Below are 25497 nucleotides of genomic sequence, written 5' to 3'. Positions count from 1 at the left end.
GTGAGAGAGAGAGAGAGAGAGAGAGAGAGAGAGAGAGAGAGAGAGAGAGAGAGAGAGAGAGAGAGAGAGAGAGAGAGAGAGAGAGAGAGAGGATCAGGGAAGGTCCACGAGCCGAGACTCAAACTCAGGTCTCCCAAAGCGCATGTCAGCGCACTTGCCCACGAGGCTATCATGATTTGATGTAGTTTAGTAAAAACTATAGGCTCATTAATACCTTGGGCTTATTCAACAACATTGAATGAGCGGTTCACCCCTCAAAGCCCTGCCGTAACACTTCAGCCCTTGCCGGACGCGCTTTTCCGGCCCTGCACACCATTGCGGTGTTGCAGATCTTCTAGGCCAAACTTCTCCAAACCATGGACGAGTCTGGCTCGGACCCTGAGGCCTTTCGCGACCTTCGCAGCACCACAGACCTAGCACGACATGCTACGAAGGCTACCACTCAGGCTATCGGCAGGAGCATGGCTAACCTCGTCGTGCTTGAGTGCCACCTCTGGCTGAACCTCACCGACATCAAGGAAGCGGACAGGACAGAAAAAAACCACACATAATGAATAAGTAATGTAATTGTAACACAAATAAAGTACACTTTAATATCACTAATCAAGCATGTTATTAGGCATATACTTAAAGTTTACTAAGTATACTTGAAGTTGTTCCAATTTAGTACACAAAAGTACACTAAATACACTTAAAGTTATACTTTACTACAATCTAATTACAACTAAAATATACTTAGAACAAAATTAGTTGGGACTTTCAATGATTTCTTTTAATGATACTAATGTACAGTTCATGATGCTTTATGGTGTCCGATAAGAGAGGAGGATTCAAATTAACCCAACGTACATTCTTATCTTATACAATGTTTAAACTATTTAATTTGCATTTCTAGTGCCTTTATCTGTCTTCACACTTTTTCATTCATTGTCTGAGGCCCAAAGATCTTCCAAAAAAGTTTGTTGTTGTTATTATATTGTTATAATATATATTAATGTTACTTCTCTGGTCTCCCGACGTTTATTTTTTAATATATACACCCTTGAGAATATACTGTAAAAAACAAGACGGCATCAATACCATGACATTTGAAATGGTCCAGTCCCAAATATGCTGTTTAACAGATGTTTTTCTGGCCCGACACCAGGACATAAAGCATGTTTATGATGCATTTTGGAGTAAAATTATGTATCAATATTCCTGTGAAATATTCAATATTATTATGAAAATGTTGCCAATTACTCCCATTATTAAACTTCTTTTTTCATTATGTTGCCCCAAGAACACATTAATATGCAAATTAGATTAAGTGTATAGATACATTGTATTGGCACTACGCGTTTATGACCATTTTACACATTGCATAAGTAAAATGATATATCAATTCATTATGTTATTTCTTTTATAAAATAGTTGAGAATCATCTTTATACAAAGTTTGGTTAAAAAAATCCTGAAACCTAAACTGATTGGTGAATGAAAAGAAATCGGGTTGTGTTTGCACACACATGTCATTTCATTTCATTTCATTTTTTTTATCCACTACAGAGGACATAGCATAACATATGAATAAAATATATATATTTTTTTTTTCTTATGCTCAATGATTAATGACATGAAAAAATACTAAATTCAAAAACTATATTTTTTTATGGAGTATATTTGTGAATTTGCTCAAAAAGGAGGCACTTAAGAAAGGGGTAAAGGGGAGATCTTTTGATTTATTTAATTATGTAGATATTATACTATATAATATATATGTTATATATTATATTATATATATTATAATATGTACTATATTACTATAGATAGTTCTTTTTATATTTTACAGTTTTGTGCTGTTACATGATTCCTGAACAAGAACAATGAGCAACTTTACTGCCTCTTGTAATTATGCATAGTTTCTTATCACACACACACATATAACATGCGCACGCACACACTATAGCCACTATATAAAAAGGCAACTTTCCCATCTCTAGGTTTGAGATCATCATTGCCGTCTTGCAGTGAGTGACTGACTTTTCTGGCATTCCTCTCTTGCCATTATTCCTGAAAAATAATAAATTGCTAAAATTCTCAGGTTTATTTAGAGGTGAAGAAAAAAAGGTCAGTACATCAGTGTTCATAACAGGTTTAATAGCATATTTTACAAACTTCTACAAATCTAAAATTTCATATTTTAGTAATTGTTTCTTGCTTGTCTTTCAGCATCTGCGCTTCACTAGATCTACTGGATTGAGGGATTCGACTGAATCAAGATGCTGCTGATCATTGAAGCTCTTCTCCTCATTTCAGCTGTTCTACAGGTGAGCTTGTGTTCTAGTATGAATATTACAGACATGAATACTGATGATTGATCATTATGATTCCTGTCGCTGCAGGGTCACCGTGTTGCCGTTCAACCGATATTCCCATTGGATATGGCACTGAAATCCGTTGATGACCAATTTAAGGGCTGTACAAAGAAAATGGCACAGCTGGTGGAGAAAACACTTCTAATGGAAGAACTCAAAAACTCAGAAAAATTTAAAAAGGCTTGGGAAAAAGGTACAAATAATGCCAAAAAACCACAAGACAAGCTTAAAAAGGATCATTTAATCGCCATGTATGTGTACGTTGATGAAATATATCCTTATTTCAATGAGGCTGGTCGTAATGATAAAGAAAAATACGTAGGCAAGACATACAGTTGGTATTCACTTCACTTTTTGTTAACAGAAGCGATCCAGATTCTGAAGAAACAACAAAATAAATGCTATTCAACTTATCGTGGTGTAGAACGCAAATTTAATCAGAATGTTCTGAACACAGAAGTTCGTTTTGGCTCGTTTACATCCTCGTCTCTAAACAAGAATGTGGCAGAGATGTATTCAACTAAATCTTGTTTTGAAATCTACACTTGTGAAGGTGCTGATCTGACAAAGTATTCTAGGATTCCTGATGAGGAAGAGGTGCTGATTCCTCCTTATGAGAAATTTAAAGTCACTGCTGTCAAGACAAAAAAAGATCAGAAAGATCTCTGGTGTGACACTGTGTACACTTTGAAAAGCTCTGGAAAAAGAAGTGACCTGAACTGTGCTCTGTTCAAGAAACCAACCAACATCTTTAAGAAAATACTTCAGAAAGGTTGTTGTTTTTCTGGATGACGACATGTAAATGTTGTGGCTGTACAAACTTCATAAATCTACCTTCACTGTATCTCTGTAAAAAGGTATTTTCAGAAAAAAATGATTTGCTAAAATTTATATTGACCATAGGCGTATATAGCTTGACGTTTGGTGGCAAACCAAGCCAGTCAATTTGGTTAGTCAGACTTTTAAATACATTTAAATTTTCTATAGTAAACTTACAAATTCACACTCCTTGTACCATTCAAGTGGTTTTACTGGTTACATAGAGCAGTGTAAGGTTGTCATGGCAACCAGATACAGCGCACACGGATTGCTTGTGTTACGTCTATTTTTGCAGGGCTTGCAATAAACACATTGAATATAATGCACTATGTTTGTCATGTTTGGTTAATTTCTTAAGCAAATCAAGGAGTGAAGAACTCCCCCACTGCTTTAAAACAGATATCTTTGGGGCTCAGGAGTCAGGGGAGTGAATTTTGAGGCTGCCGGATTTCCAGTTCAAATTGGTTAGATTTTTTAAGGAAATGAAAGGGATTTCTATCTTTTATAAACTCAATAGCCTACAAAAGCAATGTAAATTCAGCACAAAAACATAGCGCTATAAAATTTACACAATCAATCATTAAAAGATTGTGATCTCGAATCAAACACCCACACAATCTTAGCAATTAGGCTCTTAGCGAACATTCAGATAGACATTTATAGACATAAAACAGCGTCACAAACAGTCTTTTCAACCACACAGAATCATTATTTCTGACTACAATCATTCAGATTATCACAGAAGTACTGGGACAAAAGTTTATAGTTTGGATATGATCACTGATCAAAATAGAGCAAATCACCTTTTGAAAGTAATAATGATTTTTGGACAAACACAAACTGCCTGTGAGTTGCTTTGCAATTACAAAAGGCAATTACATTGAAATAAACCTGAGTTTTAATTCAATGCATCCTGAGAGTGTTGATTTGGTCCAGAAACAGTATAAATTATATCTAAATGAGACCATAAACGATGTTGAAAATATGTCCACAATGGCCACATTTGAACTAGTTTTTAACCTTGTACGGAGGATCCATGAACGTCTATTAATATTTTATTTTTCAATATAAAATGTGATTGTGGACTGGATTATTATTTTTTTTTTTTTTATCACAGTCTTGGACAAAAAAAAGCTTAGTTTCTGGCTTTTACATGGAGAGAGTGTGAGAGAGACCTTACGTCAACTCAACTTGATGTATCTGAGAAAATCAAAAATTCAAAAAGCCAGAAACTAAGCTTTTTTTTTTTTGCACAGGCCTATCTAAAGGGTTAATGGTGCCACCTGGTTATCAACAGTAAAAATTTCAAATTGTACCTCTTCCCAACAGGGAAAACCACCAACAATCAAAAATGCATGATTATATGGTGTCATGGCTTTTCAATCAAAAAATGTGATTATAATGGAAGTCAATGGGGCAAAAACAGCCACGAACAGTAAATGAGGGAGAAAAAGTTAAAATCTGATGCTGCACAAAAACTAACAATGCATCAAAACCAATGGTGTTTCTAATCTTTGACATGTCCAAGACTCGGATAAAAGGTTAAAAAAAATCCAGTCCACAATCACATTTTATATCGAAAATAAGTCATTTTGTGTGTTTTTTTCCCCAAATCAGTGACATCATTTATGAATTTGGCAATTAAAGAGTTAAAATCCAGATTTTTTTTTCTTCAAACATTTAGTAGTTTTGAGCAGGACTGAGGTTGATTAATAGATTTATGCAAAACAATTTGTTTAAAGTAGTGGCTGTTTTCAGCCACGAACATAACGAAAGGGTAATGAATTTGCCCACAGTGTATTGTTGAGTTTTTGAAAATTTTCAAAGCATTTTCCCAAAATATGTGTCAAAATATATGTGATTTGTCACCAAAAATCATTCCATTTGCTGAAACACGGAGAAAGTTATGGCCAAATTAAGACTCAAACAATACCCCATAGTGGATGAAAACATCCCCCACAGCACTTAAGGGGTAAAGTTAAAATGTGCTCAAAGAGGTTGTTCACGTTTACCATTTTTCTGGATTACGAAAGCATCTCAGCAAGTGTTGTTCAATTGACCGTTCACGCCTCGAGTATGGTGAAAGCTCATCCAACGCCAACTCCATTTCACTAGGGGATGTAGGTGTTTTACCAAACCAAAATTCAACTTGTGAGTCTGTACTCCTAAAAACAATGACTTGGGCTTAAATGCCACCCAGAGCTGGTGTTTACTGCGTCATCTACCCATTATGTTTGGAGATCTTGTCTGTCCTAATGATCAACACTGGTATTTATTGATTTTATTGCTTCAGATAGTCAATAGTGTTTTCTTCAGTTATATCCACTTTATTTGAAACACCTGATTGCAGAGCACCACAGTTTGTTTAAGCATTTGTTTCCTGATAAGAACTTGTTGCCAAAGTATCATTTTATGATGCATTACCCCAGTTGTATGCAGAAAATTGGACCACTGCTACATTGTTGGTGCATGCATTACGAAGCGAAGCATAACTTTTAAAAAAAGCAGTTGAAAAGCTTTAAAAACATAATGAAAACATTAGCAAAAAAAACACCAGTGCCAAACCGCTTACATTTGGCAAACATTTGATCCAAATGACATGAAATTAGGTCCTGGGAAAATGATTCCCTTGAATGAAATGAAAGTTGGTGCTGAGATTGCTGAGAAACTTAATGTACCTATGTGGACTAAGGTTCTAAATGTGAAATGGGTCAAGCGCTGTGGAGATACTTATCATTTAGGGTTAGCGGTTTGTGTTCAAGTTCAAAATGAAATGCCTGTATTTCATGTAATCCAGAATATTGTTATCAAAGATGTGCAGGTCCTTTTGTTTTTGTTTAGCTGAACATATCCATGCTTTAGTTGCACATACCACAGAAGCACCTTCTGTTTTGGAGATTAGGGATATTTTGCACCACAAGTTGTTTGATATTCTTATATCTTATGGTTTGGATTCTGATGTGTTTATTGTACCATATTGTTTCATGTAATTCTTCATCTCTTCTCTTACATTATCACTATCACAATTTTCTATTATTTTAGTATTATTGTTTTCATTATTTATTTATTTTATGATCACAAGTGAATTAAGTGTAATATTGTTTAAACAGGTGCTTGAAAAATAAAATTGAGACATGAGTATACATTTGTTGATTTTATTTTCAGACTGAAAAGCAAGTTTTTCATTTATAAAAATGAAAATTTTTTGAGGGTAAAACATAAATGGTTATTCTTTATTCAGTTAGTTATTCTTTATAGTTTACTCATAATTGATGATAAACAACTCTGGATGGGAAGTAAATTTGAAGTTCCCCTGAACAGAGTTAAAAAGAGTCAATTTCTTGTAGCTCTGAAGTGAGTAAAATAGCATGAGAGTTGATTTAAAAAAAACAAAAAAAAAACATTAAATAGAGTTAAATATCGTAGGAAAGAGTAAAATATTATCACTAAATTGAGTATAATTAACTCTGGAAAAACTGCTCTATCAAAAGAGTAACTTTTACTCTTTTCAGAGAGGGACCAAATGCTATCTGGCATAGAGTAAAATTTTCTTCAATTTGAGTAAATTTTACTCTGACAAATTTACTGTGAGTATACTGAATTACAATATAAAATTGTAATTCTGTCCTGTGAAATTACAGGAAATTCCTTGCAACTGAGTTGCAGTAAATACAATAAATTGAAATAAATTACAGCATTTTACTGTAATAATTCTTCTTTTGTTGTTATTGCTGTCTTCATGGAGTTATGATGTCCTCGTTATGTACTTTTTATTATTTTGAAGGTTTCAAAAACATCTTGACAAAGGACTGCAGTTGAAAATTAGCCAGCTGGCTAACACTGGCACATTTACGGAAATCTTGATCAATGTGTGTTGTCTTTAGAAATAGGGGAAACTCAATCTCAAAGACTTCAGACTTGACTCGGACTCCAGCTCAAAGACTGCAGACTTGATTTAGACTCCAGTGATGAAGACTTCAGTCTTGACTCAAGACTCCAGATGGAACACTTGTGAACATCGAGAACTGCATCCAAAATGTAAAAAACAGATTTAGGCTTGAGTATTTGCACTATATTTTACACCATCTCAATTGAAATCAATGGACCCGTAGCAAAATTACTAACCAGTTTCACATAAGACAAGTTTCTGTGCACTTGATGCAATCAGGGCCGGATTAAGAATTCAGAGGCCTCTGGGTACAATGTCTTGTAGGCCCTTAGGCTGGCCAAAGTAGTTTGTCCATGGACATTTTAATCTGGCGTTAACAGTTTTACTGACTTAAAAGGAACTTTGTAGTACTATGCTGGAGTAAAGTTCATAAATTATTGTTCTTTCCCATAGGATTTTGTAAAACTATGTTGGGTGGATCTTTGTCCCTCTAAAGGTGTTCGGCGGCATGCTCCCCCACAAGAAAACTATGTACATTTTAAGGTTAAATGCATCAATCTGGTGCACTTTGAGAGCTCAAAATTAAGAGATTCAACCAGCTTCAACCCATGAACTGTGCACATTGAACAAAGAAAAAGTATTGACTTGTACCTGGACATTAAAGATGGCTCAAACATCTTTTTAGTTATGATATAGAGTCTCAGTCTACATTACATTATCACTGGTGTTTTAGCATGCCAAACAATTATTATAATAATATAATAATGATTTATATAATTATTCCTATGACGTAAAATCCATATAGCCTATAAATGTACTGTATAAATGAAAATGAATATTTCAAAAGTATATTTTACATTACTCTATAGTATAGGAAAATTACAATACTTTTGTCCTAATTTCTTCACTTGCAAGAAATAAACCCTTGAGCTTTTATTTTGGAGAAAACACCAGATCACCATGCTGATCGCGTGAGTAAAGTGCGCACTTCTCTTTAAATCACGCAGCACAAACAGAATGCCTATATAGGCTACTTAATTAAAGTCTTTTGCTGTTTAATAAAGGCACAGAGCCATATCACGGTTTTGTTTTTAGTTCGCTGGCAAAATTAACGCTAGAGACCTTTAAGTTAGGCTATAAATTGTACATCTCATATTTGTTGGGAAAAGGGAGAAGAGCGAGTTCGGCAAAAGGCGGATTTGAACTTGGTTCGAACGCGTGCGTCAAAAGCTACTTTAAGCACCTCGCGCCTTACGAACTATACCACTGTAGATATTTAGTGTTGGGCGTCTTTTTGCCAAAAAGACAGGCACTTAGTGCAAATATACGCTCTGTTATCGGAAATGTAAAAAAAAGAAGGATTTTTTTCTTCCACTCGCTTGGGCCCCATAATGCCCATTGGATAATCCGGCCCTGGGTGCCCCCCTATTGGCTGGTGCCCAATGGCACTCGCCCAATCCCATCTATGGATAATCCGGCCCTGGATGCGATATCACAATATTTAATTTAAAGATAGTAAATAACAAATAATGCATAACAATTGCTGCAATATTTATTTTACATATTTACTAAATATAACTTTTTACTAAATATAATATAAACATTTACTAAATGTCCTAAACTCAACCAATCAGAATCAAGCATTCAACAGACCCATGGTATAAAATATAGTTACCTCATTAGGTCGCGGGTTGAACGTCCCTGGCGCTCCATTTCTTGAACCGTCCCTTATGAGAACATCTGTCAAAAATAATAATAATTAGCCACAGAACATTTTAAACAAACGTGTATACATGCATTTACAGAAAAGTTGACAAGCAGAAAAGCAGCATGTGTGTCAAACAAAGATAAATACTGATTAAGCTTTGCATGTTTTTTCTGTGTGTGTGATTAGATTCATAATAAGAAACAGTTACCACATTCGTTCACTTGCTCTTGAGAGTTAGTCTCACTGCTGCCTGGGGTTTCAGCAGATTTACCTGCTGGAGAAACAGTGAAATGTTCATGTACAGTGCTGCAGTATATGTTTACTTAATATTTGCCTGGTAAATAACAAAGCAATCGCTTCAGAAAGCATTACGTTGTTTTATTTAGCTAGAGTTAGCTGAATAAATATCTAAAAAGGAAGCATGTTCAGAGCCAGATGAGTTGGATTCTGTTTGACTATGTCAATGAGTCCTTATTAAAAATATCAAAATAAACTGTTCATAAGAGTGGTCAGATTTTGGGATTGCAGGTACCTTCTAGTAGAGCAGTTCTCAAACTTTTAAGGGTGGCGTAGCCCCTGAGGCATTTAACATCTTCCGCGAACCCCCTCTTTTCCACTTAGACTGCATGTTACAGCCTTTCCATTAAGGGACAATATTTGTAGAACTGGGCATCGAGAAGAGTTTGATACTTTTTAGGCATAGGCACCGACCAAATTGCCTCGATACCATCGAGTATCAAAAAATGTCTTCTTGTTCTGTACCAAATTTCGATTAGATGTCATGTATTTAAAACATTTTGCCTGTTAGAAATACATGCTCTGTATTTTTTATATTAAATTATAAAATGTAATATAAAATTAAATGCAGTATGCACATTTTGTACGCGAACCCCAGTTTGAGGACCACTGTAGTAGAGGAACTCCAGCATTCTTGTATTTATCAAGTTTTGGTGGGTTTGTGCAAATGAAAGCTAAACAGAATGACAGATAAAGTCATTTTTGGATATTCTTTGCACTCCAAATTGTTTGTAATGTAAAAGTTTTATTTTTACTTTTAATTATATAAAATTTTATTGAAAACAAGTCCATATCTTATATTTGTCCAAGCTTAAAAATTAACAAAATTATTAATCCTTTACAACACAAAACCAAAAAATCAAGAATGTGTGGATCATCATTAATCAGTCACTACTCACCAAGAATACCCCTATTATATAAGATGAGAGTCACTATAACATGAAATACCAGCCCAATCCCAACTCCAATCCCTACTCCAATCAGAAGTGCGATAGTCTCTGGCGAGAAGTCACTGTTTTTTCCATCTAATCAAATGCAAAAAGAGTAGAACTGATTAAGTAAGGATATTATAAAAAAAAAAAAAAAAAAAAAATCCAATAGCCTATCAGGTGTTAGTTCTGTCTTTCTGTGTAACTGCTTTAATTACCCAATTTGGCGATAATTGGTTCTTTGATGCTCTTGTGGGTCACAAGACAATTATATTCATCTTTTTCCTCCTTCTTGATCTGCACACTCTTCCTCAGCTGATAGGATCCATCATGGTTTGGTCTGATTCCTGAGGATTCGATATGAGGTTCATGCAGAGATGTGCAATATTTCCTAATGGTCATCATCACGTCTTTGGGGTAGAAGCCGGTGGCCAGACAGGTCAGGTTCAGCTTGGTTTCATCAGTGGATTTCCTTGAAAACACATGAACCTTTGGAGGAGCTGAAAACACAGGAATCAGTTCATCAATCAGTTTAATCAGCTGCTGATCATCAACAAATACAAACACATTTACTCACAGCCGTTTCTGAGCTCCTCGTCTCCATATTCTGTGAATTTGTTGAGCCAGTCCACACACTCTTTCTCCAGGTAGCCTTTGGTGTATTGATTTAAGGTGAGTTTAATATCCCATTTTCCCTTGGTTGGTAGAGCTGCGTCAACTGGGGCGACCCATTGAGACTCTTTATCATCAAAAGACAGGAAGTCCTCTCCATCATAGCCATACTCAGAAACACCTTTGAGCAACTTCACTTCATCTCCCTGCTGCTCTACTTCACAACCAGTTCTCCACTGAAGAACATGAAGATCTGAAATGGACACAAATTGAAATGTTTGTAAGATGAAAACAATAATAAATTAGAATATATAAGCAGGTTAAACAGCATGAATGTTCCTCACCTGATGTATTGTGTCTCATGCGGTCCATCAGAATCTGGACATTGATATTAAACTTCTGTTCTTTGCTCTTTCTCGACCGAGTGCCTTTTTCCCAGTAATCCTCCGGCATTTTCTCTTTCATCCAGGGCTGTGTGGGAACTGTTCTCTTTTCTTTACTATTGTAATAGTCGATCTGTGTGTCGTCTAGCAGACCCATAGCAGTGAATTCATAGATGCCCGGCAGATCCACAGGTTTGGACAAAACAGTGTAAATGTAATACAGCGAGTGTTTCTCTGCAATGAAGAGCAATAACATATGCATAAAATAACAGTTCACTGAAGTGTAAATGTTCTAAATGTAGTACATTTCTTTAAGTAAGAGAAGTAAAAACATCAAACACTCTGGATAGTCTCAAAACAGTTTTAGCTAAAGAAAGACACAATTAAAAATCTATTAAAAGGAACACGCCAACATTTTGGGACTTTAGCTTATTCACCGTATCCCCCAGAGTTAGATAAGTCCATACATACCCTTCTCCGTGCGTGCTGTAACTCTGTCTGACGCACCCACCGCTAGCCTAGCTTAGCACAAAGACTGGAGGTAAACGGCTCCAGCTAGCATACTGCTCCCATTTTTCTATTTACATGTTGTGATTTGTATTGTCACAGCGTGTACAAATAATAAGGTAACATGAGACAGTCATCGTCTAACCGTATACATACTGGGAACTATATTCTCAGAAGTCGAAGCACTGCTACTTTGTACTCCGGAGTACTTTGTCCTGGAGTCTTTGTGCTAAGCTAGGCTAGCGGTATTAAGCTAAAGTCACAAAAAGTCGGCGTGTTCCTTTAAAATACAATATAAAGCAGGCCTGTAATTCTGTGAGGGACACATTGTTAAAAATCCAAATTCAAATTTGAAAGCAATCTAAAAGGGAACAATATCAAACAAGATCCTGTTGGATAAACTAAAATTAAACCATTTTTCTGTTTATTTAGCCAGTATCCATTAATCTAGCAGGAACTTATCTTTAGGCTAAATTAAACCCAGTAAACACAGAACGTTCCCCTAACGTTCCCATATGGTTCCCATTCTAGGAAGTAATATGTCAACTAGGCTAGGTTTCCTAGTTGAACTGTCAACTGAGAACCTTCCCAGAACATTTCCTGCAGGATATTTTTAGGTTTTATTTTTATAACCTGCAGAGAATGTTCCCAGAACGTTATTATAGGTATTATTTTAATATCACTTACCATTAACAGGCAGTATAGGGCGCTCATATTTAATATTTATAGGTTTTCCTTACCATTTTCCTGGAAGGTTTCAGGTCTTTAAGTAATTTACTACTCAAACTGATGACTTGAATCAGGTATGTTATACCTATATTATAAATAAAAATATAGAAATGATATAAATATTAAAGATTTTCCATGGTTTATTTGAAAGATTTTTTTTTCATTTTTTATGGTTTACAATTACATACATTGTTGGGCCGAATCTATTTGGCAAGACTGAACAAAACAACACTACAATTTCACTACAGAGTTTAACAGTTTTATTAAAACAAGAACAAATGGGAGGGGAGGTTTTATTTCAACAGGAACAATAAAATAATTAAAGCTGCAAGCAGCATTTATCGGGGTTCAAGCAATTAAGGCCTTCAAGGCCTTTAAGCACAAAAGCATCAAAAGTTATTACGTTTTATTTAGCAAGCATGTAACCACAGAATCGAAATTGGAGATAGCCATGTTGTCCACCTTTTAGTTATGAGCGATTTTGTACTTTTGGTTGCTGTAGCACCACCTATGGGCCAATCGGGGTCATACTTTGCCAACCTCTCCTCGATTTTTGTACTACCATCTGGCAAAGTTTCAAGTCTCCAGCACTTACGGTTTGGGCTGCACAATGCGTTTTATGGCGGAATAATAATAATAATTAAAGCTGCAAGCAGCATTTATCGGGGTTCAAGCAGTTAAGGCCTTTAAGGCCTTTAAGAACAAAAGCATCAAAAGTTATTAAGTTTTATTTAGCAAGCATTTAACCACTGACGTATATGATGGAAAAGACCATTTACAGCCAATACAGGCCATTTAACATAGGAAATATATGGTTTTCAAAGCTTTTTGACAGTTATAGCACCTTTTTGCCTGAGTCTTCTTACAGTCTTGCCTGATCTCCACCACTTTTATTAGTAGTACTCAAAGTGTGCCCATATATATGTGTCAAATTTGTTGTAAATATGTAATTTTGATAAGGAGTTTAGACAATTATATTCAGTGGCGTAACGAGCCAACACCGGGCGATCTGACTAATCATAATCCGCCATTTTGTCCAACAAAGCAGTCAGGAGAGTTAGTAGATTAACATTGGAGGATTTAAATTTGAAAAACAAAGTGTACTGATGTCTTAGCACTTTAAAACAACATTCCTTTTATGTTCATTCATGTATATTTTAATGCTATAAATTAACTAGAAGGAAGAGATGATTGGTTCATGAGCAGCTTTAACTGAGCCTCGAGTCTACACCGATCTGTCAGACACATTAAAGAGTCACAAAACAGTATTTATTGTTTAAATGTCTCTAAAAAATTACTACATTTGAAAGGTGAGACTTTTGGCGCTTTTCCATTATCAGTACCAGCTCAACTCAACTCGACTCGACTCGACTCGACTCGGCTCGGCTCGCTTTTCGCTCCGTTATCCATTGCAGATAGTACCTCCACAATAGTACCTGGTCGTCATAGCGACGCCGCAGGAAACTGCTGTGACTTAATCTTCTACGCGAGATACATCCGCTGCCACACACACAGGACAATGGAGGAAATCAAGTGTATGCTGTTTTTGGATGTTTTTGTTTTTGCAGTTTTTTATTCAGGATACTCCGTCTGGCGCGTGCAAAGATGACGCAGTGAATAGTGACGATTCTCTCTGACCAGTCAGCAGTCTGCCGTGTTTTCACGTCACATTTTAGTATCGCCTCAGCTCGCCCCAGCTCGCTTAGAACCTCGCCGGAGGTGGTACGAAAAAAAGTACCTGGAAGCAGGTACAGGTACAACTTTTACACAGTGGAAAAAGTACACTGTGTTACACTGTGTAGTGGAAAAGCGCCATTTGTTTCATATCAAAAGTACTTGTCTGTCAGCGCGCAGTCTCCTCTCTGATCCGCAATGTATTTTTCACTGCGTGAGAACTTGGTGTGGTGTGAGAGTGGCGTCGCTTGTCAGACATAGCAACAGTAACTAAAGTGGGCGGGTCTTTGCGAATGGTCATTGACAGTATGGACGGGGAATCGCCAGTCCCAATTCAAAACAAATTTCATCACAATCCATCATTGTTCGTTTCAAACATGTGAGAGCATCAAAATGATCCATGGGTGAAATTGATTGGATTTAATTCATTTCTTTGTCAGTTCCTATCATAATTTTAACATTTTGGCGTTATTGTTTAGCTATTTACCTATGTTTTCAAATTTCCTTTGTTTTTTTGTTGTTGTCTCGATCGGACTAACGGCTTTGAAGATAAACACAATTTTTTAAAGTTCTAAATGACACTTACAAAAACTATAAGGCGAAACCTGGCATGTTTGGTATTGTTGGACTCGGCAAGGATTCAGGAGTCTTAGGAGGTCACTCCTGTGAAAAAACACTGGCATTGTGCCAATGACGTATACTGAGTTTTTTGAGATACACCAGTGTTCTCATAGACCATCATGGCACCCTGGACAAAGACACTGCGTGCCAATTTTCAGTAGACTAACAGTTGTGTGCGCTTATAGCTATTTTCATGATTTTTTTCACTGTTATAGCGCCACCAAGTGGCCAATTGTCACGATTTTTTTCAAGTGATCTCATATTGAGCTCAGGAAGATGTATCCCAAGTTTAGCAAAAAAATATCTTTCCATTCACAATTTATAACCGTTTTAGTAAAAGTGGCCCTGGTGCCATCAAATATTTTGGTTCCCCTTATCGACCGTTAATTGAAATTTTTAATTGTTTGGATGATTATTGATTGTCAGACTCCAGAGAATATTCTTGCAGTGTTTTGGTTCCGATCGGGCCAAAAACCTAGGAGAAGTTTGCAAAAATAGGTTTTTCAAAAAAATGCAATTTACTCGAAATTGGCGCCTGAAGGGCGAGCAAATCGGAGATAGCCATTTTGTCCGCCTTGAGCCAAGGATTCCAACAATATAAGACACTTGATCCTGGGACAAACGGTCTAAGAGTTATGAGCAATTTCGAACTTTTGGTTGCTGTAGTGCCACCTATGGGCCAATCGGTGTCATACTCTGATAGGTTGTCCCCAAATTGAGGCCTACCATCTGGCCAGGTTTCACGTCTCTAGGCCTTACGGTTTGTCCTGCACGATGCGTTTTACAAATCCTTACAATTACAATAGGGTTTCAGCATTTCATGCTTGAACCCCTAATAAGAATGAAGGCTTTTTGCCAGTTATAGCACCACCTATGGTCCGATCCCCATGAAACTCTGCATGCTTCCTCACCATGTTCTGACACATATGCTCATCAATTTTTGTGAAGTTCTGAGTTTTCCTTTGGGATTTATAGGCTTTTGAGTGTATTTTGCCACGCCCCCTTTTCTAAATGACCCTGTTACAGCCACCCAAATGCCAAAGTTCAACTTTTTTTCGATAATTATTGATCTAGAGAGTCCAGAGAATTGTCCTAGACTAGTTTGGTTCCGATCGGGCGAAAAACCAGGGACTAGTTCGCAAAAGTAGGTTTTTGACAAAATTCGACATAGCAGAACATTTTCCCTGCCTACATCCAAATCGGAGATAGCCATTTTGTCCGCCTTGAGCCAAGGATTCCAACAACATAAGACACTTGATCCTGGGATAAACGGTCTAAGAGTTATGAGCAATGTCGAACTTTTGGTTGCTGTAGCGCCACCTATGGGCCAATCGGTGTCATACTCTGATAGGTTATCCCCAAATTGAGGCCTACCATCTGGCCAGGTTTCACCTCTCTAGGCCTTACGGTTTGTCCTGCACGATGCGTTTTACAAATCCTTACAATTACAATAGGGTATCAGCATTTCATGCTTGAACCCCTAAAAATCCTTACAATTACAATAGGGTTTCAGCACTTCGTGCTTGAACCCCTAATAAGAATGAAAGCTTTTTGCCAGTTATAGCGCCACCTATGGTCCGATCTGCATGAAACTCTGCATGCTTCTTCACCATGTCATGACACATATTCTCAGCAATTTTTGTGACGTTCTGAGTTTTCCTTTAGGATTTATAGGCTTTTGGGTGTATTTTGCCACGCCCCTTTTCTAAATGACCCTGTTACAGGCAGCCAAATGCAAAAGTTCAACTTTTTTTTCGATAATTATTGATCTAAAGAGTCCAGAGAATTGTCCTAGACTGGTCTGGTTCCGATCGGGCGAAAAACCAGGGACTAGTTCGCAAAAGTAGGTTTCGGACAAAATTCGACATATAGCGGAAAATTTTTCCTGCCTAAATCGAAATTGGAGATAGCCATTTTGTCCGCCTTGAACCAGGGATCACAGTGGTGTAGGACAAACGGTCTAAGAGTTATGAGCGATTTTGTACTTTTGCTTGCTATAGCGCCACCTATTGGCCAATCGGGGTCATACTTTTTTTCAACTTCTCCTAGATTTTTGTACTACCATCTGGCAAAGTTTCAAGTCTTCAGCACTTACGGTTTGGGCTGCACGATGCGTTTTAAGGCGGAAGAATAATAATAAAAATCCTTACAATTACAATATGGTTTTAGCACTTCTTGCTTGAACCCCTAAAAAACTGACTCTGTTGTATTCCAGAGGTGTTCCTCAGGGGACACCAATCCCAACTGCTGAATACAGGGGAAACATTATTGTGCATCATTCACCTGTCACCCATCTGTGTCCTTCATGTAATGTAGCCTCCTCCCAAACCAGCAAAATGAGAAACTGAAGAATAGATCAACACTTGCAAAAGTAGAGACTGGATTAAAAACATAAAACATATCTAGGTTTTGGAGAATGGATGGATGTGAAAATGGTTTAGTTCCTAAGGTTATTTGCCAGTTGTAAACAAGTAGCTACTATTGTTGTGATAAATGCACACAGAAGGACACATAGGTGTTGGACCAACCTAGAGGTGGATAACCTCACTTTGCACCACTGAGGCTTCCAGTGGATAAAGCAATTTCCAATTGACTACATGCATCAAACCTGACTTGGTGTTTAAAAAGAAAACACAACATTAGTATCACTAAGGTTGTAATTTTCTAAGAGATGTACATTTATGAGGGGACATTGACAAGTGAAAAGAACTAACCTGTGCTAGTTTGCTCTGTATACACTGGCAGCCAATGTATACCATGTGACCAATATAACCCAGTTGTAGGTTAGAGACAAAAAGGGGAAAGTGTCTGCTGGGCAAAACACAACAAAAGACCTATATGGCGACCACTTCATGGTGTACAACATCCATTCAATAGTAAATCTACCAGCAGAGGCGATGAATTTTGGCAGTCTTGATGCTTGCAGTGCATTTCCATTTGAGAACTATCTTGCAAAGCTCAAGCGACTCATAAGGTCAGGAAAGCAGCCACTTGTTTAAGTTGATGGAGATTTCAAAGTCTTCACAGATTCAATCTGTGGTGGCCACAAAGTGTGTTTCGTATGCACATCTCACTAGAAAACAAGATGAAGAAACAGGCAAAATATTTACAATGTCACATTTAAAATAATTAACCATTTTGCACGAGTTATATTTAATTTTAAGAAAACCGGTTTATTCAATACATAATAATGATAATCTCAAAAATGTATTAACTTTGTAAATCTAACAAAGTTTGATACATATTTGACTTCACATTTCCAGGTTTCTCAAAAGCAGGACGTCACTTGTAAACTTGTATAGAGGTGAATGAAAGACCACATTAACCCTCTGGTGGTCTTTGGTCACTTTTGACTGAAAAGTTTTGTATTTGGATTTTTTTTTAAACTTAGCTTCATCGGAATGGTATGCACAGGGATCTAGTGGTTACACCATGAAATTACATGTTTTATTTTATTTTCTCTCAACAGATGGCACTAGTCTGCCTTCAAAAACAATGGATTTAAAAGGCCCAGTCTCTATGTTAATCTGAAATACTGCAATAATAAAAAATAAATAAAAAAATTGATTTAAAAAATATATATTATTATTTTCAATTGCAAAAATGGACCATAATTATTTCATAAATATTAACTGGTATCATAAAATGCTCTCAAAATACAAAACAAAACTATTATTGAACTAAAGTATATTACATTGATTTTGCTTAAAGGGATACTTCACCGTTTTTTTCATATTAAACTATGTTATTCCCTTAACTAAGACGAGTTGATACATACAGTACCTCTCTCGTCTCAATCGCTCTGGCGCGCGGCGACACTTTGATAGCACTTAGCTTAGCCCAGTTCATTCAATAGGACCCAAACAGAGATGAAGTTAGAAGCGACCAAACACTTCCACGTTTTCCCTATTTAAAGGAACACGCCGACTTTTTGGGACTTTAGCTTATTCACCGTATCTCACAGAGTTAGATAAGTCCATACATACCATTTTCATCTCCGTGCGTGTCGTAACTCTGTCTGACGCACCCACCACTAGCCTAGCTTTAGCTAGCTCCACAAAGACTGGAGGTAAACGGCTCCAGCTAGCATACTGCCTAGAGCCCTGCACGGGGCAAAACATCCAGCCCTAACCGAGACCTGGCCCGTGGTGTTCAAGCCCTAATCCGGCCCCACCCTGAAAACGTCTGCAATTTTTCAGCCCGAACCCGACCCGAGACCAACATCAATATCACTTTGAGCTCTCTCTGATGCACGCTGTCTCTGCTAGACGCACACACAAGACGCACACACAAGACGCACACACATACACACTGTAATGGGAGATTTTTGATTTTCATTACTTACTTTGATTTTCATTAACATACACAGGATTGACTTCTATGTGTGCTGCTGACCATGTGATATAATGATTGATGTGAAACGCCTGCGAAGCAGGAGAAGAGGGGGAGAGCTTTGAAGGCTGAAGCCCTGACCCCTAAGGTCAAAGGGCTGTCCAATTTAGGACTTGCAGACTGTAAGTTAAGCTAAACTAAAGTTCAGTGTATAATAGGATCACTGGTGGAGTGTCTTATCCGTCTATGGAGTGTTTAGAGAACCTTGAAGATAACAGTGTGGGGACTGGCCTGCCTCTCTCTCCTGGTCGCACTTGTTCCACAGACTGTACTTGTGACTTCTGTGTGGCAACTGGGCCTTCTTGCAAGAAATAAATTACTTTTGAAATGATTATTTGATTCCAGACTGTCTCTTATGCCAAAGATGATTGTTTAGTGAATTAAACTGCCACAACAACACACACGCTATTAGGTCAAATTTTATTATAGGCCTCAAACATAACTACCACCACCGACAATTATGCCCACAAATATTAATACAGACTGTCCATTACAGAGAAGCATAAGCATGCAGTAGAGAATATTATATAGCCAAATGTGATCCAGCAGTAAATAAAGATTTACGGCCTACCTTTTTTTGATGTCAAGTAACTTTACTGAAGAACAACGTTTCAAAGAATTCTTCGCCAACTGGCTAACGTTAAATAATAATAAAAATATAATAAAGAAAAAAAAAATCAGTTGAACTAAGTAGGCTCATTCACTGATTATTCGCGAGTGTTGTGAAGAAAAAGAATAGCATCCACTGTTGAAGGCTTCAGGCTCATTGTTTGTTGTGGTAATCAAATCAAAACTCTTTCAAAATGCAGCTTTTCCTGAAGTATTGGGAACTTTTAGTAACTCCCCACGCTCCAACTTCTCCCTGATGCTCTCCATGGTCAACTGTCACCTAATGCATTGCAGGCGCGCCGCGTTACTTGCGTAATCACATATTGCGTTGCATATTTATAATATTATCAATATAACAATATTTCATACTGTAGCCTGCGCTCTGCACGTATGTTATGGGCACGATGAAAGGAGAAAAGCTAAATGAGCCCGAGTCCGACCAAAGCCCAATCTGTAAAAAATTTAAAATAAAATTGACCCGACTGCTCCCAATAAGTGACAAAATAACGCCAACATTTTCCTATTTACATGTTGTGATTTGTATAGTCACAGCGTGTACAAATAACATGGTCACATATTCTCAGAAGGCGAAGCACTGCTACTTCTGCTGAGTGATTTGCTCGCAGCGCCTGAGAAGCCCTGTGGTGAAGAGCAGAGAGTTTGCTCAGAATTGGAGTAAATCACTCCGCAGAAGTAGCAGTGCTTCGCCTTCTGAGAATATAGTTCCCAGTATGTATACGGTTAGAAGATGTCTGTGTCTCATGTGACCATGTTATTCGTACACGCTGTGACTATACAAATCACAACATGTAAATAGGAAAATGTTGGCGTTATTTTGTCACTTATTGGGAGCAGTATGCTAGCTGGAGCCGTTTACCTCCAGTCTTTGTGCTAAGCTAGGCTAGCGGTGGGTGCGTCAGACAGAGTTACGGCACGCACGGAGATTAAAAAGGTATGTATGGACTTATCTAACTCTGGGGGATACGGTGAATAAGCTAAAGTCCCAAAAAGTTGGCGTGTTCTTTTAAAGGAACTGGTACCTTTAACTGGTACTGCAATCACTTTCAAATTACTGCAGAGCGGTGTATCCCCTTCCCCCTCCCCCCTGACTCGAGGTTGCCAGTTAGGCTGCAGGATCCAGCAGGAACGTAGGCTGCTACAAGGAGCTTCCAATGGCAAGTGACGAGTCCTACACAGTAAAAAAAAATTCTGACTTTGGCACGACGTATTTCGGATTCATAACGAGGTCTTTTAGGTTTCGTAACGTTAGACATTTTTTATTCGACACATTTTTAGCTGCAGCTGTGGTAACTAGAGCAGAGCTGGCAACCCGGATGCTGAAACACTACTGACTTTGTGATTGGTAGATAGGTGGAGGGTGGAGCATCAGGCCAAAACACAACATGACAACATCAACATCAGTTGAGGGCTGCAACTTCACTTTTAAATGACAATATCCTGGCCGGACTACTGTTGTCAGTGATATAAGTATTTGAAATGAACATGATTTCTTAATGTCTAATGACATATCAGGGCCATTTTATGATTAATTGAAATACATTTCTTACATACGGTTCCTTTAAATGCAGTTACACGAGTAGTTACACGACCAAGTATGGTGACACAAAATAAAACGTGTCGCTTTTCTAAGCGGGTAAAAAGGATAACTATAATGTATGGCGGAATAGCACTTGAGAGCACTTCGACTCGGCGCAGTAAAAAGTCACATTGGTTCTAATGACAGAAGTGAGAGGGAGAGGATTTTTCAGGCGTGACTTTTTACTGCGCCGAGTCGAAGTGCTCTCAAGTGCTATTCTGCCATACATTATAGTTATCCTTTTTACCCACTTAGAAAAGCGCCACGTTTTATTTTGTGTCACCATACTTGGTCGTGTAACTGTATTTAAATAGGGAAAATGTGGAGGTGTTTGGTCGCTTCTAACTTCATCTCTGTTTGGGTCCTAATGAATGAACTGGGCTAAGCTAAGTGCTATCAAAGTGTCACTGTGCGCCAGAGCGATTGAGTGCACGCACTGAGACGAGAGAGATATGTATCAACTCGTCTTAGTTAAGGGAATAACATAGTTTAATATGAAAAAACGTGAAATATCCCTTTAAGTTTCATTTTCAGGTGTCCAGTCACGAAGAACACAAATGAGGAGCACCACAGGGTAAAATATGTTTGTTTGTTATTTAGTAAAATAACGTAATTATTAGTCATATAACACAAGGTATCATTATATAAATGTAAATTACACTTTCCAAAAATAAAATATATAAACTTTAATTTGTGTAATAAATCCTTACTAAATAAACCTGGCAGCAGCATATATAAGCTGGGGTCTGTGCATGCGCGTAATTTGCACGGGGGTTACGGGGGTCATGACCCCCTCAAAAATCAGATCCAGCTAATATAACCCCCCCAATATCATCAGATCATTCAGATTAAAATAAATATGAAATATTCCGAATGAATACTTTTGTTCATTTTCTTTATTCATTTCATTTGCAAGCAAGAAAGATAGTATCATATTTTAAATAATCTGTAATGTACCCCCCGCCCACCGCACCGACTACTTGGTATTACCCAACCCGCTTTCTCTACCAAGTTTGTTCACTATTTTGCGCAGTCGCTGGGATGAATGGTTGGAGAAAGCTGACGGTGCATGCTAAGGGATGGAAAGATGAAAAGGACACTGAAAGGCAGCCAGACAACGATTTTTCATTGTTGGTCGACACCAGCCAAAAAGAGGAAAAATCCTGACCAAACGGAGGTACCCCTATTGCTAAGTTAGCTGTTAGGTTAGCTCAGCGTTTCTCAAAGTGTGGGGTGCGGGTGCGGGCGCGGGCGCGGGTGGGGAATAGAGACATGGAAGGGGAATAGAGACATGACAAGTGGGGCGCGACAAACAGGTTTTGTGCCCATCTTTTTAATTCCTTTATTTATTGACCATACACTCAAAACAAAACAAAGACACATTTAAATGTAAGCCTTACTTAACCTTTTCACACGTAAGTTTAAAAGTTTTTCAAGGCGACCGTTATTGATCGTAGTATAACTTTATGGTTCCCATGGAGACGCGTCATTCATTGCTTGTCACACCGCAGCCACAATAGCGCTGAATGACTGATGATCTGCTTTTATTTCCTTTTTTATTCAAAATTTCACAAATTTGTTAGCTATAGCAGGATATATCTGATATTCCGATTGTCAAATATGTGCAAGTGGATGTGTTTTGTTGTTCAAACACCTTTATAATGATCGCGATCAATGCAATTGATTAATCTTTAAGTTCTTGTTTTTTTTGTTCATAAGATATTGAACACACACAAAAAATCAATTAAGTGGAAGCTGCCACTGCTGGCTAGTGCTTAAATACTTAATTGAACTACTGTGTCATTATGGCATAAATAGTCAAGTGAACAGCTGCATTTACGTTAAGTAGCCTAAATCAGTAAAAGTATCACAATGTATTTCTAATACAGGAACAGCAAATTAGCATGTTACCTTGTACACAAGAAAATTATTCAATAAATAAATAAATTAATAAATATACCGCGAGTTTAACCCCCCCAATGGTAGACCCAAAGTTACGCCCTTGGGTCTGTGACATTCCAGCCCGATCTCACGGGAAAACGTACAAATTCTACAAAGTGGCTTATTCGTACGAATTCATACGACCTGACTCGTACGAATTAGTACGATTTTTGCAAAATCGTACATATTTTACGAATTGGCCAATTCGTATGAATTCATACGAATGACCTACCCCTGACCCCGCCCCTAAACCTACCCATCACGTGGGAATTAGCCAACTTTTTATCATTCGTACGAATTCGTACGAATTGGTCGTGAGATAGCGTTGGACATTCGCGTGCACACCTGACTCACTTCTGCAGAGGACATCCCCTACCGCCAGTTTTTTTTTTTTTTAGGTAAGGTTAAAGGTCTTTTTACTTAACCGTTTTATTTCAATTCAATTATTTAAAACATAAGCCCACAATGAAACAAAATAACATTAAATGTGTACCGGTAGACAGGATAATAATCAAATTGAACCACAAGGACCGTCTGAGCGGATCAGTTCGTTTTTCTCAGGGTGAAAACGGCCGCTTTCACATCAAACTCAATGAATGGTGATAAAATTGACATGCTGCCTTTTCCAGTTAATATACCACATTTACTTCTCACACAAACTAGTTTTCCGTCCTTTTTGTGCTAACTAACCACTCGTCTGCACTGTTAAACGCCGTGCTGCCATTAAATACCGTTATGTCTGTGTGACGTCATTTAAGCTAAAGGAGTATCAATCCTATTCATAGAATCCCCTATTAGAGAATAAGTTATAGGCTACAGTTTGCAAAAAGATAGTTTTAATTCAAATGTTTGTGCAATTTTATTTATTGAAATATTTTCATGTTTTAAATATTAAATGTAAATTACTGTAATATTTAAATGTATATATATATATATATATATATATATTATATAGATAGTTTCTGTAAATTCAATTTATTGTAATAATAATATATTAATAGGATTCTTAAGTGTTTGAACAATAAACAATGTAAAATATGTTGTTTGTAGGTCTATAATTTGTGTACAGGCATATCAGGATCAGGCATCGAGGAACCTTCCGAGAACCTTTCTACTAACGTAAAGAAAACATTCCTAGCTAACCAACAGGGAACGTTAGAATGTTTGTTCTGGGAACGTTCTGGGAACCAAAAATTGTTAACTGGGAAGGCTCCTAAAAAGCAATCCTGATAAGTAGCAAGTATGTTCTACATTGACAAAACTCAAATATTTTAGTTATAAATATGTACATACTCTTATATTTAATATACAACGTCAGCATAAGTTTGTAATCAAAATTCAGTTCTGTCGTTACAAAGCCTGAGCAGGAGACGTAAACATTTTACTTTCACTTTCATTCTCTAGAAAACTCAGCAAAAGTTCATCATTTACCTGCTTGAAGTGAAGCCAATGTCCCACAATAGATGAAAAACACAAAGCAGAGTGAAGATCTTTGTGAAACCCGTGGCCACAGGGGAAAATACATGTTTCATTTTTACTTTTAAGTTTACATCGGTCCTTCCTTGTCAAATTCTAAATGCCGAAACTGCCCAAGTCCTCCTTCCAGAAGCAGAATTAAGATTTAAATGTCTAGTATACATTCCCAACGAGGCAGTGCTACATCTCTGCTTTAATTTAATAAACACACGGACACACGTACGCTTTTAGGTTTTAACTCTGTGAACTTTCACTTGTTTACTGAAGATTCTTCTTCTTTTCTTCTTCTTGCTTGTTTCTGGCGGATGGCAGTCACAGTTTAGGTGCATTACCGCCACCTACTAGTTAGGAGTGTGGGTCAAGATGGCATCATCCATTATCAATTTATACTATCCCCCCTCTCTCTCTCTCTCTCTCTCTCTCTCTCTCTCTCTCTCTCTCTCTCTCTCTCTCTCTCTCTCTCTCTCTCTCTCTCTCTCTCTCTCTCTCTATGTATATATATTAGAGGTGGGCATAGATTAATTTTTTTAATCTAGATTAATCTAGATTAATTTCGAAATTAATCTAGATTAATCTAGATTAAAATGGCTCATTTGAATTCTGCCGAAGGCATTCAGAATATGTGTGCTACCCAAATAATGACTATAAAAGTAAGTCTTTGAGAACGGGTTTCTCAAGCCAGGTGGCGCATTAGACCAGGGGCTCATCTCCTGTTTCCAAAATGCATCACAAACTGCTTGAGAAAGCTGTTCTACTCATAGACTGTAAAAGGTTACTACTGTACTGTTACTGTCCGTAGGCAACATTAGGTAGGCCTATGTTATTATCAACTACTATAGGCTATCAATTAGGGATGGGCGATATGGCCTAAAATCTATATTGTGATATACATTGCAGCCTCTTGCGATAACGATTTACAGTATATTATAATAAAACCATTTCAGAACAGATTACACAG

General features: G+C 37.4%; 1 protein-coding gene across 2 annotated transcripts; it reads right to left on the bottom strand.

The window, feature by feature from the left end:
• Positions 1–6316: 6316 nt before the first annotated feature.
• Positions 6317–24831, bottom strand: LOC309501151 (H-2 class I histocompatibility antigen, Q10 alpha chain-like). Of its 2 annotated transcripts, none has more exons than XM_082173203.1 (8): positions 24495–24831; positions 10955–11227; positions 10576–10863; positions 10217–10498; positions 9969–10094; positions 8981–9046; positions 8740–8804; positions 6317–7200 (listed from the first exon to the last, which is right to left on the bottom strand). In XM_082173203.1, the coding sequence occupies exons 1-8, from the start codon at positions 24586–24588 to the stop codon at positions 7153–7155; spliced, it is 1242 nt and encodes a 413-aa protein (XP_082029329.1). In that variant the 5' UTR covers positions 24589–24831; the 3' UTR covers positions 6317–7152. The 2 variants fall into 2 exon arrangements, with proteins under 2 accessions (XP_082029329.1, XP_082029330.1); XM_082173204.1 differs by having other exon boundaries at positions 8981–9043.
• Between the last annotated feature and the right edge of the window lie 666 nt (positions 24832–25497).

Source organism: Leuciscus leuciscus (assembly GCF_965113295.1).
Source record: "Leuciscus leuciscus genome assembly, chromosome: 1".
Lineage (NCBI taxonomy): Eukaryota > Metazoa > Chordata > Actinopteri > Cypriniformes > Leuciscidae > Leuciscus > Leuciscus leuciscus.
The sequence above is the reverse complement of the archived record's forward strand: the minus strand, read 5'-3'. Positions and strand labels throughout refer to the sequence as shown.

Excerpts from the sequence above, each read along its gene's own strand:
- LOC309501151 (XM_082173203.1), bottom strand. The coding sequence starts at position 24,588 with ATGTATTTTCCCCTGTGGCCACGGGTTTCACAAAGATCTTCACTCTGC. Across the intron at positions 9,047-9,968 it reads ATATAATAGGGGTATTCTTG|CAGGTAAATCTGCTGAAACC; the intron begins GTGAGTAGTGAC and ends CTGTTTCTCCAG. Across the intron at positions 7,201-8,739 it reads TCAACCCGCGACCTAATGAG|TTCTCGATGTTCACAAGTGT; the intron begins GTAACTATATTT and ends TTTTGGATGCAG.